Source organism: Setaria italica, chromosome IX (assembly GCF_000263155.2).
Source record: "Setaria italica strain Yugu1 chromosome IX, Setaria_italica_v2.0, whole genome shotgun sequence".
Taxonomy (NCBI): domain Eukaryota; kingdom Viridiplantae; phylum Streptophyta; class Magnoliopsida; order Poales; family Poaceae; genus Setaria; species Setaria italica.
The window spans coordinates 15,086,572-15,106,583 of NC_028458.1; the positions used below are offsets into that span (position 1 = coordinate 15,086,572).

Consider the following 20,012-nt stretch of genomic DNA (forward strand, 5'->3'; position numbering starts at 1 on the left):
GAGGAGCGAGAACTGGAGAAGGAAGAGGAGGAGGAGACGGCGGTCTCGGACGGCGTGCAGAGCGAAGGAGCGGCGGAGCCACGGGCTGGGGCCAACCTGGCCACATGGGCCAAGATGGGCCGCCTCCTGTGTTTTTTCCTTCTCCGGCCGGGCACAACAAACGGCGTTTCCTCCAAATTTTTTTTTCCAGAGAGGAAGTTTGGACTTTTGGACGCAACGCAAGGATATTTCTCAGGAATGATTTGGTATTTAAAAGAGCAATTCAAACGTTTTTTCTGCGGAGGATCACGTATATTCACGTTTGAGATACTTTTGGTTAGAACTCGATATTATAGTGGGCTTACGCCTACCTATGTATAACTCACAAATTCATGTTTGTCGAAGTATTGCGGAGGATCACGTATATTCACGTTTGAGATACTTTTGGTTAGAACTCGATATTATAGTGGGCTTACGCCTACCTATGTATAACTCACAAATTCATGTTTGTCGAAGTATAGCGAAGTTCAAGGTGTTTTTTAGGGTGTGTTTGGTTGCATGCACTACATGATGCATGCATGGATGATCCTGGATGGGACGGTTCAACCAATTTGGTTGTACCATATGGTTCACTCTAATTAGTAAAATAATATATTAAGTGGGATAGTCTCATCCTAGATAAGTTGGTACAATTCACCCAACCAAATAAAAGGATCATTATTATTTTGAATCATTTCATACATGAATCAAATGATACAACCAACCAAACACACCCTTAACGAACAACCAACCAAACACACCCTTAACAAACAGGCAACAGACTATACGCCATTTATATAAGGATCAACAAGCGATAAAAAGGGTCAAAGGCCCCTGCAGCCCCGAAAAGGAAGACAAGGAAAACGGCCTCAAAACACATAAAGAAAGAAAAACTGTACAGCAGGAAAATGGAGCCTCATAAAAACGTGAAAAGCTCCCTCTGGCGCCTGCCAGCCCCCAGGTCCTGACCTCCAAAATTTTGTTAAGAAGTGAGATTGTGGATAACTCCTCGCGGGAGAAAGTTCTTGCATTCCTTTCCTTCCAAATTTTCCAGTTAACTAGCAAGAGAAGTGATCTGATTGCCTCCCTAATAAGCTCCACTACTCAGATACCGACTTTGTGCCTTGCCAGTTGTTGGGTCAAGCTGCGGGAGACCCATTCACGCGGCAAGCAAGCTCCAGACGCGCTTCGTGTATCTACAGGTTGCCAACAGGTGATGAGCCATCCCTGCCTCGTGCCGGCATAAAGGACAACTGCGTTTCTTAACCACCCCCTAATTGCCAGACGATCAGTGGTTTGTTTTTTATCACTAGCCAGGCGAAGTCTGTGGTGCCCAAGGCTTCCAAATCCAAGGCTTGAGGTTTGTTTTGGTTGAACCAATAAATTGTGCATGACATTTACGCTGTCCAAGGTGTTGCAATTGTATTTTGCTAATTCTTTTTTATAGCAATTTTTTGACATTTACGCTGAAGGTTCTACCATGATCTTCTTATACTCATGTTGTCCTCGTACGGGGTATAATAGAGCAAGCATTGTGACTTTGTGAGAGAGTGCACAACTGCGAGGAGCAACAACGTTACATCATATCTCTGTTGGCATGCGATAATTAGTTATTCCGAGATCACTCATAGCTCGACGTTGCCATGCTACAAAACGCGCTTTTTGTGCAATATATATATTCTCTATTATAAATCTATAGCTAGTTAGAAATTGATCTACGGCATATGGAAAGTATTTCTATAGTTTCACGACCGAACCATTGCTATGTAACCCACCATGGTGAGGCCACGACTAAAATATACCGGCGGTTTTTAAACTTTCCAGTGGTGTCATTTGGGACTCTAAACTCTCAAAATTAATTTTCAGATCCTCAAAATTATCTCAATATGTTATCTGGCTAGCTAAACTCTCAAAGTGCACATTTAGACCCCCCAAACTTGTCCTCGGGTTTCATCCAAGTCTCTAAACTCTCAAAATACATTTTCAAATCTTAAAATTTGTCACATGCCACTGATGGCAAGCTTTCTTCTTGCTCGTTGCCTTCGCAACCACCTTATGCTAGTGATCACACATGTGTTGCTTGAGCCTTGATTGGAGGATTTTAAAATGCACTTTGAGAGTTTTAGGGCTCGGATGACACCTTGAGACAAGTTGGGGATCTGAAAAATGTTTTTCGAGAATTTAGGGACCTAAATGGCATCTTGAGACAAGTTCATGGAGCTGAAAATGCATTTTGAGATTTTTGGGACCTAGATGGCTGATGGTGGTCAAGCACCGAGAGCGGGGATCCGATGGGACCCCATTTTAGAGATCTGGCCTGGGGGATAGTTCGTGCGTAAGGATTCAAGAAGCGTTAAGGGGAGTGGTTTTGGCTTATTGCCCTCAAAGGATTTTAAGACAGGTTCAGGCCGCTTGGAAGTGTAATACTCTACGTCCTATATGTTGTGTTGCTTAGAGTTGTCCTCTTGTGTTTGTACAAGAGCTAACCTTTTATAGGCTAGGTCCATGGGGGATTGACCGGGGCAAGTCTTGCGCCCCAATCCTTCCCTCTCTCTCGGGTGTGAATGTGGCGGCCATTATGCTACAGTCCCTGACACATCGTCTACTTGCATCTGATGCTCCTCACCTTGGTGCGCACGGTTCGTAGGGCTTGGCCAAATCCTTTATGGTGAATCCCTTGCTTTTATCGTTTTACCCTTGTGATCACTGCTCTTCTCAGTTTGGGCCCACCACCCCGGGATATGGGGTATCCAATTCGCTTCCCGGTGCCCTTCCCAGGAGACCTTCGCCCTTTCCCGAGTCCACGGTGTGGGCCCACCTCGTGGCAGAGGGCGGCTAGGAACCAAGCAGGCGCTCTCGACACGAGGGCGGCGCTCGCCGCCTGTTGGACGAACGGGTCAAACCGCCAGGCCCCGAGGCGCCCAGGCGTGTCCCGTCAACCCGTAATGATGGTGTTTTTACGGGGACGGCGCGCCTGCTGATGGCTTGCCTCAACTGCCGTGCCCTCGCTTGCTTCGCCCCAAAGCGATCTTCCTGGGGACCTTCCTGGGAGGCTTCCTGAGGAGTACCCCGTCTCCACCGTGTGGGCCATCAGTAGACCCCACCACGTGGAGGTGATTTCTCCTTGGTCCTTTCTGGGCTTTGAATTTTTAGGCCCATCTCTTTAGTTGGGCTCCGAGAGGGAGCCTGCGGGTCTCATTTGTAAGTGCCTTCTCGAGGAACCCTTGTTCTCTTGGCGTTAACAATGACACCTCGTGACAAGTTAAAGAACCGCCCGTATATTTTACTCGCCAGGCCACCATGGTTGGCTACTAAGAGCTTGACACCTCATCTTGGCCATTTTTTTTGGAAATATGGTAGGATCAAACTTTTCATTTTAAAAAAGTTTAATTTGAGAGCTCTCACTTTAAAATTAAATGAAGAGCCCTCTCCATTTTAAATGAAGCAACACATTGTTCAGGTCTCAATATATACTTTCTTTTTGCACGGTATAAACGTCAACACATTACATATGACACGTATATTGATCATTCTTTAAGCAGAACATAGTCGTTAAACGACGTGGTCAAGATAGAAAAACCTTATTTTAATCATCACGCCATGCTAGACGACAATGACGTGGAGTTGACAACCACAGACCAGCTATCCACACATCAGGCCCCGTACATAGCCTTGTAATCCTGCCACAGCTGCTGCACGTCCTTGCCCAGGATCTGAGCGAAGAGATCGTCGGTGTAGCCGTACCTCATCTTGGCGTTGAGCAGCGCCACGAAGCCCGGCCTGAGCGTGTCGCAGTAGACCAGGAACATCGCCGTCACGGAGTACCCCTCATCCCACCTTTCTCCCTGCCCCTGCTGCACCCAGTACGCCGGTCTGTAGCCCGCCGTGTACACGATGTAGTCGGCGATGCCCTCGATGAGGCCGCGGCTCGCCTGCCCCTGCCCGTCCCACTGCCACACGTGCGTCGTCTCGTGGAACAGCACGCTGGCCACCTGCAAAAACACATTCATGCGTTTCATCGGAGAACTGACTTTCTTTCCATCCTCCCTCTTTTATCCTGACTTAAAGTAGATTCGAGATAAAAGGTTCACAAACCGGGATTAAAACTCAGCCACTGACGGGGGCTCACCAACCGGGACTAAAGAACTCCTTTAATCCCGGTTGTAAAGGCTAGTAGCCCTGACGAGCATTTTCTCCCAGATAGAAATCAACCGGGATTAAAGGACGCCCCTTTAGTCCCGGTTGGTGTTTTCAACCGGGACTAATGCTTTTAGTCCCGGTTAGAAACACCAACCGGGACTAAAAGGGGGTCCTTTAATCCCGGTTGGTGTTGCCAACTGGGAGAAAAGGGCCGTCGATCACCTCGTTTCGCGCCCCCTCCCCCCACCACTCCACCTCCTCTATCTATCTCAAAAAATGCACATCCTCTATCTGTCTCAGAAAATGCACAGGTACTCTAGCTCCTTCCTCCTCCTTCCTTATCCTCTCCTCCCTCCCACCCTCCTTCTTCCTTATCCTTTCTTCTTTTCCCATGCGCAGGCGGGCGGCGGGCGCGTGAAACCGAGAGAGGTGCGAGCGGGGGAGGCGGGTCGGGGCGGCGGCGGGCCGGCGACGCCGCGCAGTGGAGGCGGCGACACTTTTCCCATGCGCAGGCGGGCGGCGGGCGGCGGGCGCATGGAACCGAGCGAGGTGCGAGCGGGGGAGGCGGGTCGAGGCGGCGGCGGCGGGCCGAGGACGGCATGCGGGGGAGGCGGCAGCAGGTACTCTCCTTCCTCCCTCCTTCTTCCTCATCCTTTCCTCCCTCCTTCTTCTTCCTTATCCTTTCTTCTCTTTTCCCACATAGGTGGGCGCAGGGCATGCGGAACGATGTGCGAGCGGGGCTTGTGGGTCAAAGCGGTGGCAGCGGGCGCCGCTGGCGAGCGACCGGCTGACGGCACGCGGGAGCCGGAGGCGGAGGCCGCACGGGTGCACGGCGCGGAGGCGGGCGTCGGCGGCGGCGGGGCGGGGCGGGGCATATAGGCGGTGCGGGTGAAGCAGAGGGGTGGCGTGGGAGCCGAGGCGGGCGGATGCTCGCCGGTGCTTTTTTTTATTTTTTTTGGAAAACTGTTTTATCCCGGTTGGGAATACCAACCGGGATAAATGTTGCTTTAGTCCCGGTCGAGGGACCCGGGATAAAAGACACCTCCTTTTGTCTCGATTGATTAATCCCGGATGGTTTTTCGGGAGATTTACGCCCTACCAATCGGGATTAATACTCAGTTCTCTACCAGTGCGCGCCTGTCCTAGCTCAAGTCACACTAGTAGAGAATTGGCTTTCCATACGCCCCCTTTTGTACCGGTTTAAAGTTGGCCCGGGACAAAAGGTTCACCAACCGGGACTAAAACTCGGTCACTGGTGGGGGGCTCACCAACCGGGACCTTTTATCCCGGTTGCAAAGGCTAGTGGGAAAAAAAGACTCTGAGAGGCATTTTATCCCGGTTTGAAACACCAACCGGGATAAAAGACCCCCCCTTTTATCCCGGTTGGTAACACCAACCGAGATAAAAGGGTCAAGAGCCTTTTATCCCGGTTTATAATACCAGCCGGGATAAAAGGCACCAACCGAGATAAAAGGGGGTCTTTTATCCCGGTTGGTGTTTCCAACCGGGATAAAAGGGTCCCCCACGAGTTAATACAAAAGGATAATATCCCCTACATAGTCAGATGTGGTGTGTAGGTGGGATGGCAAGGAAGCTACGCGCGAGGCTGGAGGTTGTGGGTTCGAATCCCACGAACCACGCACGCGCATATTTCGCGTGACTTGCGATGGAGCTTGGGAATTTTTTTTTGCAGCGCCGGCCGTGGGTGACCCATTACCAACCAGGATAAAAGGGGGTCTTTTGTCCCGGTTGAGTGACCCGGGATAAAAGACCCCCCCTTTTATCCCGGTTGGTTTATCCCGGATGCATTTTCGGGATCTTTGCACCCTACCAACCGGGACTAAAGTCCAATTCTCTACTAGTGACATGAGAGAGAGCTAAACAAACTCACCTCGATTCTGACATTGCCGGAGTAGTTGCCGATGTACTGGGCGCTGAGGGTGATGACGTCGTTGCTGGTGAAGGCGACGCCGCCGACGTCGGCGACGACGAGGGCGATCGCGTCGACGGGCTTGCGGTCGGCGGGGTTGGTCTGGTTGAAGGTCATCCAGATGAACATGGACGCTTCAGAGATGATCTGCCTCGGGAAATCGAGACCGACTTCCCGGTCGAACCGCTGGCCGCCGAGGGTGTTGGACGCCGTGTTCGTCACGTCGATCGTGACGATGGCGCCGGCCGTCGCGGCAAGGGCAAGCAGGAGGGATGCGACCGCGGCGACGCGAAGCAGCTTCATCTTGTGCTGGTGCTGCACTTCTTGCTATGGGATTAGCTACTCGGGATTGGGGGTATATTTATAGTGCGTATGTTACAGGGGAAGAGAAGCTCTGATGAGAAGTTTAGTTTCTCAGTGAAGCTGATCTAGTGTAGGGTTTACTCAAATGAACTGACTCTAGAGCTGATCTTGAACTTCATGTTACGACTGCTAATCAATAGATGCAATTTTCTTCGTCTGCGGAAATGTGTCAATGAAGAACATTGACGAGTATACTATTGGTACTTCAATTTGGGAAGTGGTGACTCGAAACTGCACTTCGGAAATATTATTGCTTTACCTGTGCAAAGAAGTCATAGAAAGTGATGACTCGTCTTCAACAGCGACCAAACTTTCCCGGTTGGAGAACTTGTTGTGTAAGTATGCTAGAATACTATGAAATTCATAAATGAAAATGAAGCAATTTGCAGGAAATTAAGTTAGCCTTGGCCAAGTCAAGCCTTATCGATATTTACCAAACTAACATAATGCCCATGCTATGCTAAAAAATATATTTTGGTAATACAAATCAAACAATCAAAATTTAATATATGTTTTGTCAACCAAGCAAAGAATGCAAAGGGTTAGACTCAAGGTTCAGGCAAAGATGAAAGAACGATATATTGTTGAGCATATCATTTGTACCTTACGAAACCATCTAAATAATCCTGATACACTTAAGAAATTCTTGTTTAATAACTTTAGGAATGCAGTCTTTACATTCATTCTGATTATAGGTCAATATGTCTATCAAAAACTTAGTCTTCAGTATTATGATCTTTTGCATACATTATTACGGATCATTGCCAGTAAAAATTAAATATAGAATGATATGGAACAAGTACATAATAAATGAGATCTAGTATTCATAGTCCAAACAGCTGGTAGAATTTTTATCTCATCCCATGCACACATGAAGCTAATAACAAAAAAGCATGCTCGCACCTGCTGAAGAACACTTCGTTACGTCCATGTAAACCATTTTGTATATGCTGAATTTTTACACCTTTTACATCAGCATGTCATGGTTTACATAACTGTAGCTTACAACTAGATCTGATTTACATAGTTTAGCAATGATTTATGCAATAGTATGCTTCAAACTTATATATGGAATAATTTGCATATTTCCAAGACATGCACGAAGCTTCATCTTGTGATGGTGTTTTTCACTTCTTGCTATGGGATTGTGGTTATATAGTGTAATAGGGAAGAGAAGCTCTGATGAGAAGTTCCTCAAATGAGTGAAGCTGATCTAGCGTAGGTTTTAGTCAAATGAGCTGACTTGGACTTGTCTGTAGTCTGGTCATATTTTACTTTCTGGAGATGCGGTGAGGAAGAAAGGTAGGAGAGATGTCCACCTTTTCTCCATAGACAACAACATATTACCTCTTTGTGTCAACAAAGAACATTGACGTGTGCATGTACATTTGTGCAAGTGCAAGCAACTTTATCCTGTGATTTTCTGAACATCGTTTGCAAGTTATATGGATCAATATTTTCTGGCACATGTGATTTTATCTGTAGGTCAATGATTATATTATTAGTAACTAGTCCATCAATCCATGTTCCTAGCATGCTAATAATTTTGAGAGGTATAAGTATTAGAAATTCATATAAAAAACTATGACCCATAGCTAATACCCTATGTTCTCTCTCCTTTGTTAATTACTCTAACACAATACTTTTATCGATACATATTTCTTTATCGTATCGGTTGTGACAGCTTTTAGTAATTACTCTATAAACATCCACATTCATAGTAATTTTTTTACTTTACATCGCACCTCTATATGTGTTCAGTTAAACTCTTAGTTTAAGATATGTGTTTCACATGAAAATCAGTATTCTCACCGCTTCTTCCATACATATATACATGGTCTACATGGCAATACAAATTGCACATATATACCTTGAGTTCGTATTTTCTATATTAAAGATGAATTTAGAATCATATATTGGTTTATTTAGATTCAGATTTAGAAGTTACTTATTTTTAATAATCATAAATATGAATAAGATGCAAATTTAGGAGGTTATACTTTAAGTTATTTTTATAATGACCATATAGGTTGGTATTTTGATGAAAAATAGAGAGTTACTTTAGCTTAATGACATAGATGGATGGGTAATTTAATATAGATTTAAGGGGCTACTTTACTTATTTTTTCATAATAGTAGCGATGGGAAGTAGATCTAATGGCTATGATGATTTGAGTCTACCAGATTGTTGGTAGCCGGATATATATATTTTTTCATAATAGCATTATTTTTAAGATTTATTTTATTTTTTTAATGCGTCACGAAGGATTACCTAGCGGATTCAATTAGTAGTATTAAGATATGCATTTCTGTGTTAACAACCTCGATCATGTATTAGTTCATGTTTCATGCCTCAGCCTCGCGATGATTCCCCCTCAAGGCCGGAGTGCCTTTCGTATTGCGGACGGCGCAAGCAGCTGGAGGAGCCAAATGTGTGTAGCTGCCTCGTTTGGATCGTGATTATCCATCACTACCAGAAACTGGATCAACCCTTCGGAAAGAGATGACTCGGAATAATACTTTGAAACTTACATTTCTTTACCTGTGCAAAAAATCATAGAAAGTGATAGCTCGTCTTCAACAATGACCGGACTTTCCCGGTTGGAAAATCTTGTGTAGTATCGTCGTAGAAAGTGATGGCTCGTCCTCAACGGTGACTAGACTTGCCTGATTTGAAAAGTTTGTGTAGTATCCTAGAATAGCCTAGCGATTGGTCTCGACTCTTGATCTTCTGGTAGGTGAAGATAACTATAATTTGATGAATTGGTGATGATGACGATCCGGCTTTCACCATACAATTAACATGGTTTGTTACCTACCGTGCCAAAACTTGGCTAAACTGTCCACGAAGAACGATTTGTACGTTGCAAAGAATAGGAAAAAAACAAATATAAAATTAGATGTTAGAAATCCACTCACAGGAATATGGTGTTCTGAGCTCAAATGGGCAGGTCTTCGATGAGAAAAACAAGAACAGTAACCTTGAATCGTAATGTAGGTCTAGGGGGACACTAGTATTATTAGGATGAATCTGTTCCACTTGGAAAATAACTAAACAAAATATAAAACCTAAAGGAATTGTGGTGGACTATGGGCCCACTAGAAAATTACATTATGGGCTGCTCGGTAGTGTTCGGTAGTGCAGCTGCAGCAGCCCGTTACAGCAGCTGCAGGCTTCAGCCCCAACAGTGCAGCCAGCAGCTGCAGCCAGCCACCGCTGATTTCATTTAAAGCTCAACAAATCAAACTTTAGTGGGAAGCACATAGCTCTAGAAAAATTAGAGGGAAGCACCCTAAAACAATTTTGAACATACCATGAATTCTTTATACCTCTGCATAATCACTCCATGCATCCAGATTGCAATTAGGTAATTTACAAAAGATAATTTCAGTCTGTTCAATCCAAGAGACACAGATGACAGAATTCACCAGATGCTACACACATAAAATTAACCATACATATGTTGCAGGTTACCCCCCTAACAGATTTCATGCTATTATATAACCATAAAATCAGCAAAATCATGTGGTCAAGAATGTAATCTAATCAATGCAAACCACATAGTCTAGCCGCAATCCAATCATGGACTTTACTAATACGTTGTTGGCAGTAGCGGCTAACCAATCTGATGCAGGGTCATTTTCATCACCAATCCTAATAAGGTAGGTGCCATGACCAAACATGTTAGCCACATCCATTCTGGGTTCGTTGTTGTCCAATGCAAAATTATGTAGCGCAAAGCATGCAATAATAATCTTTGATTGCTTCTCCATAGTATATAACGATATCCCTCTTAGAATCTGCCACTTATTCTTTAGCACTCCAAAAGATTGTTCCACAACATTCCGAAGGCACGAATGATGGTAGTTAAAAATTTCATTCAAATTCTCAGGACCTTTGACATTAAACTCAGATAAATGGTACCTGCCCTTGCGATATGGCGCCATATAACCCTCACGCAGTGGGTAACCAGAATCCACCAAATAGTAATTTCCTACAGATCAACATTGGTATACATAAAGCAATTTAGAATGGCAGTCACATATGTTAGTTACCATAAAACTTACAAACAAAATAAGCTCACCTTGGGGTGGGTGAGGAAAATGCTCAGCCTAGTTTAAAGCCTCCCTCAAAATAGCAGTGTTATGGACAGCACCCTTCTTACCCGTAGCGACAAATGTGAACCTCATGCCCATATCACAAACGGCTAAGAAATTCTAGCTAGTGAACCCCTTTCTATTGATAAAATCATCATGTGCGTGCTTAGGGACTGACACCAGAATGTGGGTTCCATCTGTAGCTCCTATGCACCTATCAAAATATGGTGAGAATTGATGCAACCTAGGATGCACACATCTGAACAATGGATCCATTAGCCTAATAATAGTACTTGCAAAAGATACCATGGCATCTAACACTTCACCAAACTTCCGACTCACAGTGTCCAGTGACCTACAGAATCTATCTGACATCTGTCTCTGGCATTGTCTTGTGCCACATGCCCATAGGAACATCCCTAAGGTCTCAACTGAATCACATTGTCGTGTGGATTTTAGCCCATGGTTGGACACTAAGATTGAATGCAACAACTAGAATGCAGATGGATGGAGACGGAAATTTTTGTAGCACTTCTTACTGTCAGCAAGGTTAATAGCAACCCATTGACAGTGAGTCAACTCCTACAAGTGCAAGGGACCATCTTGCACTCCACATCCACTTGAGGTAGACGATGCATACGCAGCTAACACACCAATGGTTGCACCCTTGTCCCACCAGATAGACCACTTATCGCTCAACCTTGCTGGTGAGGTGCTAGTGTTGCTCGAATTTTCAGAGCTTGATGTTCCGTTCATTTTTAGACCATAACAGTGATCAATGATCCCAGCTTCCATAACAGCGATCAATGATCCTAGCTTCTTCAATCAGCGATCTGAAAAAATGAAAGGAAAAGAATCAGTATGGAACACAATGTGTTGTATGATAGTTTCATATTGGATTATTTGTGTACCTTTAAGAGCCATTTGAGCTTCTTCAAACTCCCCCTCCTGAATGCACACAAACAATGATAGAAACATAATTATGTCAGGTGGCTGCAGATGCAAAGGCAAACACAAAAAAATCCAGCATATTGTTTAGAAAAACTAACGCTAGTACTTTCTGAATCCTTGTTGCACCTGATTAACTCATATATCTTGTATATTGATACGAAATATACCATATTATTATGGCTCTTGTAACAGGGAAATAAGATAAAGGTTTCTTCGTCCCAGGCAAAGAACAGGCTATTTATTGGGAATATACCCAAAGATTGGACACAAGATGATTTCAAAAACGCAGTGGAAGAAGTTGGTCCTGGAGTTTTAAAAGTCAATCTCCTGAAGGTATGGATACAATACTATGATAGTTCAATAACTTTAGCGTGCATCATTACAGTTGTTTTACACTGAATGTATCTTCGTCATAGGCACCACATTCAGATTGCCATAAGGGCTATGGCTTTATTGAATACTACAACCAGGCATGTGCAAAGTATGCCAAGCAGAAGATGTCTACCCCAGAATCCAAACTAGATACAAATGCTCCTACTGTCAGGTCGTGCTATTCTATCTCTATACTAATCCTATTTAGTCAATATTACAAAACCATATGGAATTCGAATAGCCAGTTTTACATACTTTAGGATATGAAATTACAGTACTGGATGGTACCTTGAGTTGTTGACAGCCACCCCATTCATCATGGAGACCTTCAGGCTGAAAAATAAATCACACTGTCAAACACATACCAAATTATTAAGCTATTCAAGTACATTCTGTTATTGTATAGTATAAATGAACTGGAAGGTTGTAAACAATATTTTGCAGAATATTAGAAAGAACAAGAGCAGCTTGAATAATCAAGATCTAACACAACATAATTCACATTACAGACATGATGCCACACCATGCCATGGTCACAGTGCACAGACATACATTCCCATGTAGAGGAAACAAACATTCTAAGCATGGACCGGTATTACTTCCTCTTGACATTATCCCAAGTCCATCGGAGCCATGCAATTCGGTTCTCTGCAGCGGTAATGCTCCTATAAGATGCACGTCGTGCTGGTGATCTAAACAGCTCAGTAGCTATGAAGTACAACTCGGACCCATTCGGGACACCATCTTGTTCTACAAGGTGCATCATTTCCATAACCTCCTCTTCCTCACGGCTGATTAAATTTCTTTCATTCATAGTCCTTTGAATCATGCTCTCAGATATGCGCTCAACATAGTACTCCATACTCTTACTCTTCTTGGGTGGTGGGCTATCAACAACATGCTCCTTTCCTGACCTTTGCGACACACGACCCACACTAGACCGTCCAACATTGTCCTCCAACCAGGCAACATTTTCCTCCACCACAGGATCAAGGTTGCCTTCACTTCCACAACTTGGTATTCTATCTCCAATTCCACCAACACACAACATTGGACTACCTTCAGTGTCCGTTGAGCCGAAAAGAGTGGTTAACTCATCATAGAATGAAAGCGCCTTGCCATGGAAATATTTGTTTGCCCCATTCTCCTGTAAGTCACAAATAGGAAATGTGTAAGCATGAGGGCAATCCAAGGTCACCTCATTCAAAGCAGTAGGGAAATGATAAGAAGCAGTAATTATGAGAACAAAAAGTAGTTACCTCAATTCGGGCTATCCACCATTCATCATCACAATCGATGGTGCAGATATTGTTGTTCCACTCGGTACCACTCTTGTCCTTCAATTTTCTCTAATCCTTGTACTGCCTCTATTAAATTTGTTCTGAAGCTGTTTGCAGGAATATTTCCTGCCCGTCTGTTGTTTGAAATTTGTATTCAGGTTGTGCCAACCTAGCTTGGTTAGGCCCTTTTTGTTGTAGTTGATCTTATTCTTCTCATCAATGCAGAGGTCCAGGAATACTTTTGTAGTGTTATCATCCCAGTTGGCATGGCCTGCATCCATCTGTGTGCAAGTTTGAATCATATGGCTTCCTAACTACAAGGTTTAGATACCACACACATAGTAGCAATGGCAACATGCAAGATAGGAAGCAACATTTATCACAATGTGCACAAATGAGATGGAGGGTACTAGTGCTTGCCTTGATGTGGCTGAGCCGTACAGTAATTGTACGCAGCTTGTAGCGACAAGCTTTAGGTGGAGACCATGTGATGTCGAGGAGTGTGCCAGTGCTGCCGCCTTTCTTAGCTAACCGTGTGCCCAAATAACACCAGTGTGGCACTGAAGCATGGAACATTACAAATATCAATAAGAAAAATTAAAGTGTAGAAGTTAACTGATATCTGTAAGCTGCTCTAATGTTACTGAAAAGATGCAGTCATATTACATAGTAATGTACTGAACTTGGAATACTAACATATGCAGTTCAGATAAGGCCGCACGATGTATGACAGTTATATGAGTAAACAACAGGGGCGAAGTCAGGAAATTTTGTCGCCAATGTCAATGCAAAATACTAACTCAGGACTCCTCTTGGCTGACCTTGGCATTGGAGATTGGTTTGGAGGTTTGCTGTTTTCAGCTGGGCAGCAGGCTAATGAGGCTGTTCAGGATCAGCTATCTGCTCTCAGTTTCTCTAGGTCTGTTTTTCTTTTTCTCTTCTGTTAACTTCTTGTTGGCTCTACCTCGTCAGTTTTTCCTTTTCTCTTTCCTACTGCGATATCTCTTCCTTTCTAACCTTTACCTTTGATTCTCCAGCTTAGCAGTCATTTTTGGCGCTGGACTTGTAACTAGTCTGTCTCCTTGTACACTCAGTGTTCTACCATTGACTCTAGGAAATATAGGTAAGCATGTGTTTATGTTTTGAATAGTTGATAGGTTCACAAGAATCGGTTGTCATTCATGACTCATTGACCCTGGTATAATTCTTTTTTTCGTAAACTTTCAGCGGCATTCGGTTCTGGGAAAGGCCAGGCTGAGGTAATTGGGGTTTTGTATGCCATAGAAAAACTAGGAAGAAATTCTCATTTATCCTGGACATCTCCATCTGGATGCACGAAATCTATCAGCATACAAACGTACAGATCGAGAATGGAGAGGATTGGAGATTGGAGGGATACTCACGTTAGCGGGCTGCCTCGATCTACAGAGTCACTAGTGGGTGGAGATGCGGCAATGCAAGGTCGACGCCGGCTCCGACGAGATCCCGTCGCTGGTGAGGGAACGGATCAAGGAGGCGTCGAGAACTCGATTTGGAGCCCTCCTAACACCGGCGACCTTCACGGGGGTGGGAGGTGATGGGCGGCAGCCGGCCTCGAAACCCTACCTTCTCTCGAGTTCGGTAGGAGGCGATTGGGGAACCGAAGACGGGAGCTGGCCAGATGGGAACCGGAGAACGGGAGATGAGGCTGCAGCTGTTCGGCTAGGCTACTGGCTGTTGCTGTTTGGGCCACAGCCGAACGGCTGGGTTGTACAGCCACAGCTGCAGCAGGCTAAAAATCAGCAGCGAACAGGCCCATTTTTTAGATTAAAGAAAATATCCAATCTTAAATATTTATATGTGAATGTCTACCACCACAAAGAAATCTGAGCAATATAGAACCTGAGCGATATCTGCATGAAATCTGAAATTGCATACTATACTTGATTCTGCTTTCTTCAAATAGGATGACTGGCTAAAAAGATAGAAGTTGGGAGCAGCCAGAATTCCTTTAAATAACGTGGCAGGATTTGTTTGGAGATGGAAACCGATTGGGGCTTGGTTTGCTTGCACAGCACGTGAGAAGGGCTGGCCAACTAGTGATGACGTGCTGTAGATATACTGCCTTCCCCTGCTGTACCCCTTTCATTTGGAAAGCGGAATAGAAAAGCTTGACCATTTTGTACATGTAGCACAGGAGTAGAAGTACAGCACGTATGATGATTTTGTTGTGCTTGACTGTAACGCCCCGCATTTTCACTACCTATGTAAAAATGCCTGATTAAGGATAATTACTAGACAAAGCTACGCTTTCCCGAATAATGACCCTAATCAGAGTGATGCAACAGAACAATAGTTAGAACTTTACATTAATCATTACATTTCCTCGTAAAAGAGCCAACTAATATTACTTAAAAGAAATAAAATAATGACTTTATTGGATTTACATATCTAGTATTTATCCTGCACTATTGATGTGGCACCTTTTCAATACATCGTTTGCTCTGCATAAGACCATCGTTTGTCGTCTCCTTTTTATCTGAAGGGGGAGGGTTAATAGCGAGAGTGAGTACAAGGTACTCAACGAGTATATAATAAATCGAATGAAATGCATGTCTAAATCATTTGTCATCTCCATTTTCCAATATAAATCATTTATTAAAATTGGCATATTTTAGCAAAAGAGTTAGTAATAAATCTAATATTCACCCATAGAGTATGATAGAACCAGGCTCCCGTAGCCTCCATCCCAAGAGACATGATGTGAATCACGATTTAATCCTGCGTAGGTTTGTATCACTTTACCCATGGTTACCCCGATCAATTTGCCATCGCATTTCCTAGATGCGACTCATGGTCAAAATACCAAGCTTTCCTCATTTTCATATATTATACATCCACATCTTAACCGCGTGCGTTAATATATGCGCATGGGTGCACTTCATCGGCACCATCGCCCAAACCTCTCCTATCCATAGGGAGTGTATAACAACTTGATGGGTACCAGACTCAACTCGTTTCAAATGAATCCATGATCGACACGATAAGATACGACACACAAGATGAGTGAGAGGGGTTTAATCCTTAGATTTATAGCGGTATGTAGAGAGAGCCCGACCCATCCCTAGTTCATCATCACATTCCATGAGCCCTCCGTCACACCATGTTCAACTATCATCCATTCACCATTATCCATCCTAAACCATCATCTCATTAGGTATATTTTAAACCATCATCTCATTAGGTATATTTTAGAAAATAGTTTTTGATGCAAGTGTTTAAAAAGATTATCTTTTCAAAAGCAAATAACTATCTACACGACTTGCCTTCATGCACGGGTGAAAGTCCCACTCTACTTGCCTTCATGCACGGGTGAAAGTCCCACTCTTAAATGCTTTCCTCGCCGGTTCAGTCATTCTGCAAATTTACATGCATATATTTGTCTTAATTAAATTGCATCCAAAGATTAGTACTAAGCCAAATATACATACATGTGCGTTACTATGGTTGTCATTAGCAACTATGGTTCATGTGCAGGCATTTGAGGTTACGTGATTTTATTTTATTAGATGTGCCTAATGATGTTAGCTTGTCCTAACTCTAGTCTTATTGCAGTCTAAAATTCTTACTAAACTTACTATTTTTATTTATCCTTCCTGCAACACAATCCTTCCCTCTGTTGTATCATCTACAGCAGCTGTCGCCTCCCCAAATCCCCCCCTCAAGCAATGGCAAATCTCAACACCAGCCACCTCTATACTAATCTCCCTGCTATTCCGGTCCTATCCATGCCGATTTCCCCTCCGATTTGGCCCCCTGGTGTCCTCTATTTTGGGACCCTAGCTTCACTGCTCGCCTAGACAAGAGGCGACGCTGGCGCCGGGTTTGCAGGTATGGCTGCGTGGTGGTGCTGGCCGGCGCCTATTCTGTTCAGGTGGTTGCCTATTCCCTAGCCTTCCCCTCTGCATCTTCTGTCAGCTACCCTCTAATTTCCCCTCAACCGTGGTGCTCATCTTCTAGGAACCGTGAGCCTGTGACTGTTGTGTTTTGTGATATTGAAATTGTACTGTGATGGCCATGGGATTGTGATGTGCCTAGAAACTGCTTGTTCATGCAAAGGCAAGTAAAAGCTATCTCTTCATTTTGAAGGAATTGAAATCTACTTATTAATGAAGTAAGCTATTTGTTTTGAAATGTGACATTCCACAACTTTTCAAAGTTTAGATATAAGTCTATCTTAAATTCATGGAGGTGTGAGATGGAAATTAATTCTATAGATCCTCATGCTATGTTTCTAATATGCAACTTACGCTCTTCGACTCACTTCCCTATAGCAGAAATGCAGCACATAAGTATCTCTCCCATATGACCAACAATAATATACAAATATATTCCACATACAATTATATTAGCTTTATTAATTTATGTCTAAATTATGATCATTAGAATGAAATTCAATTCCAAGGATCCAAACGGGATGGTAAATCACCTTTGCATCAGTGACAATTTCGGTCATGGACTCATGGTCACGAGTACAAGCACGCGGCTGCGGCCGTTGCCTCGATCCTCCTGGTCAGTGCATCCCTCCAGCTTCCCCGCCATCCTTCTCCTCCTTTCCTCTCCCTCTCCAGGTGCTCCCTCGGATGTGTGGAGCTTGAGCTCATGGCTTCCTCCAGGCTCCTCCCTTTTTGTTCTTTTGTTTCCCCTTCTCTCTCCTGATGGTTGTCTAATGCTAATTGGCTGAGGAGGGATGAGAAGCTTTTGTGGAAACCCATTCAGTGTATCATGCGCTGGTTGCCTATGCTGCTGTTGATCTCTCATTGGTTGATTATTTGCACTGTTCTAGCTATTGAGCTGTGATTGGCCTGGGAAACCTGAGAGACTCCAATTGGTTGCTTGACACAGAGCTTGTGCTCTTGCTACTACATGCTGGCGAGCAGGTGCTCTGCACCTTCAAGAAGCTCTTGACTACTCTTCAGGTGTAGGCTACTAGTATAGAGAACTAGTGTGTTGGTATTTCCATTTGTATTGTACTGTGGTGACTGTGAAAAGAACAGGGGTGTGAGGCATTGTAAGGTTACATTGATTCCGATAATACAGATTATTAACTTACAGAATTTGCAGTTGTGTCTTTTCATGTAAAGGTATACCTATTTCTTGTTGGATTAGCTAATAAGCATTAGTTAGTCATTTAACTATGGTTAGATATTTGTTAAAATTTCAGGGTGTTACATTGACCGTGCACTCCTGATCGTCCGTGGCCATTTCATTGCCACCAACTTTGAGCCCTAAAGCATCATTCAGAACAAATGAATTCACCTGGTAATTAATAAGAGTTGTTGTGCATCCATTCCATGGTAGAAGTGGTCTCCTCATAATTAATCTGCAAGGAATTCTGCATCCTTACCAATAGGGTTGGACGCCGAGCTAGCTTGGCTCGGCTCACCTCGGTCTGGTTTATTAGCTTAACGATCAGATTCATCCCCCTGGTGCGCCGCGTGCTCCTCTATCGCCCTTAACGTGGCAACAGGCTGCACGGGCACCATCTTCATCCGCTCCGGAGCTGCCACGTGGCCTAACATTGGCGTCCCCATCTTCACCACCTGCGGCAACAGACTCTGGATCCTCTACGTCCCGTCCTGGATCTGGTGTGGAGGCAGCAGCTATACCTGATTAGATTCCAGCGCCATCGCCTCCAAGGCGCACTAGATTGCAAAGTGGTATTGTAAAATCTAAAAAATTCTTTGATAGGATCATAAGGTATGGAAATTTCTGTGGCACAGGTGAACCTGAGTCTATACAGGAGGTGCTTGATGATCCCAATTGGAGATGAGCAATGGAGGATCAATACAATGAGCTCCTGAAAAATCAGACTTGACATCTGGTCAGGGAAAAACAAGGTATAAATGTGATTGATTGTAAATGGGCATACAAAGTGAAAAGGAAATTTGATGGCACAATAGACAGATACAAAGCTCGGTTAGTAGCCAAAGGGTTCAAGCAATGGTACTGTTAGGCTTGTTCTGTCAATTGTAGTTTCCAGAGGATGGTGCTTAAGGCAACTAGATGTGCGGAACGCGTTTCTCAAGCAGAAAGTATTGATGACAGAAAATCTACAGGTGGGTTTGCAGTATTTTTGGGACCTAACCTTATTTATTGGGGTCCCAGGAAAAAAGCTATTGTCTCTCATTGTTCAAGTACAGAAGCGGAATACAAGTCTATGTCTAATGCAACTACAGAAGCAATATAGATGGAGTCATTACTCAAAGAGCTTGGTGTTAAACTTCATAGACCACCGTGTCTCTGATATGATAACTTGGGAGCAACATACTTATCAGCAAACCCAGTCTTTTATGCTAGAGCCAAACATATTGAAATTCATTTCCATTTTGTCAGAAAATGTGTAGCTAACAAGCAACTGCAGGTTCAGCTTATTTCTACCAAGGAACAGATTGTTGATGGCTTCACAAAGGCTTTATCAGTTGGGAAGCTCGAAGATTTCAGAAGCAATCTAAATCTCAAGGCCAAGAAGAGTTTAGATTGAGGGAGGATGTTAGAATTAGTTTAGATCTTCTTGTTACCGAGTCATACTCATGTAGATCACAATGCGCAGGTTGTTGCGCATTGTATAGAGATAGAGATAGAAAGATTGCTTGCTCGGAGATCAAGTTGTAATCAAAACAAACTCTTATGTAAATCTCTTAGGCATTTTACTTCTACATAACATGAAGCTGTAGATGTGCTGAGATTAGCGATCCATCCACCGAATTCTCACAGTTGGAGGCCGTGTTCGTCGCGTCGAACGTGATGGCACCGGCCGTCGCGGCCAGCACCATGAGGGAAGCGACCCCGGCGACGTGAAGCTTCATCTTGTGTGCTGG

The 20,012-nt window shown here is 43.9% G+C and overlaps 1 protein-coding gene and 1 long non-coding RNA gene across 2 annotated transcripts; both read right to left on the reverse strand.

Moving 5' to 3' along the window:
* Positions 1 to 3,509: 3,509 nt before the first annotated feature.
* On the reverse strand, positions 3,510 to 6,565 carry LOC101755936. Its single transcript, XM_004982708.3, has 2 exons — positions 6,050 to 6,565; positions 3,510 to 4,010 (listed from the first exon to the last, which is right to left on the reverse strand). The coding sequence occupies exons 1-2, from the start codon at positions 6,389 to 6,391 to the stop codon at positions 3,672 to 3,674; spliced, it is 681 nt and encodes a 226-aa protein (XP_004982765.1). The 5' UTR covers positions 6,392 to 6,565; the 3' UTR covers positions 3,510 to 3,671.
* A 9,892-nt stretch (positions 6,566 to 16,457) lies between these two features.
* LOC111255925 lies at positions 16,458 to 18,150 on the reverse strand. The gene is made up of 2 exons (XR_002676077.1): positions 17,621 to 18,150; positions 16,458 to 16,548 (listed from the first exon to the last, which is right to left on the reverse strand). It is a non-coding gene; the product is annotated as an uncharacterized LOC111255925 (long non-coding RNA).
* Positions 18,151 to 20,012: the final 1,862 nt, after the last annotated feature.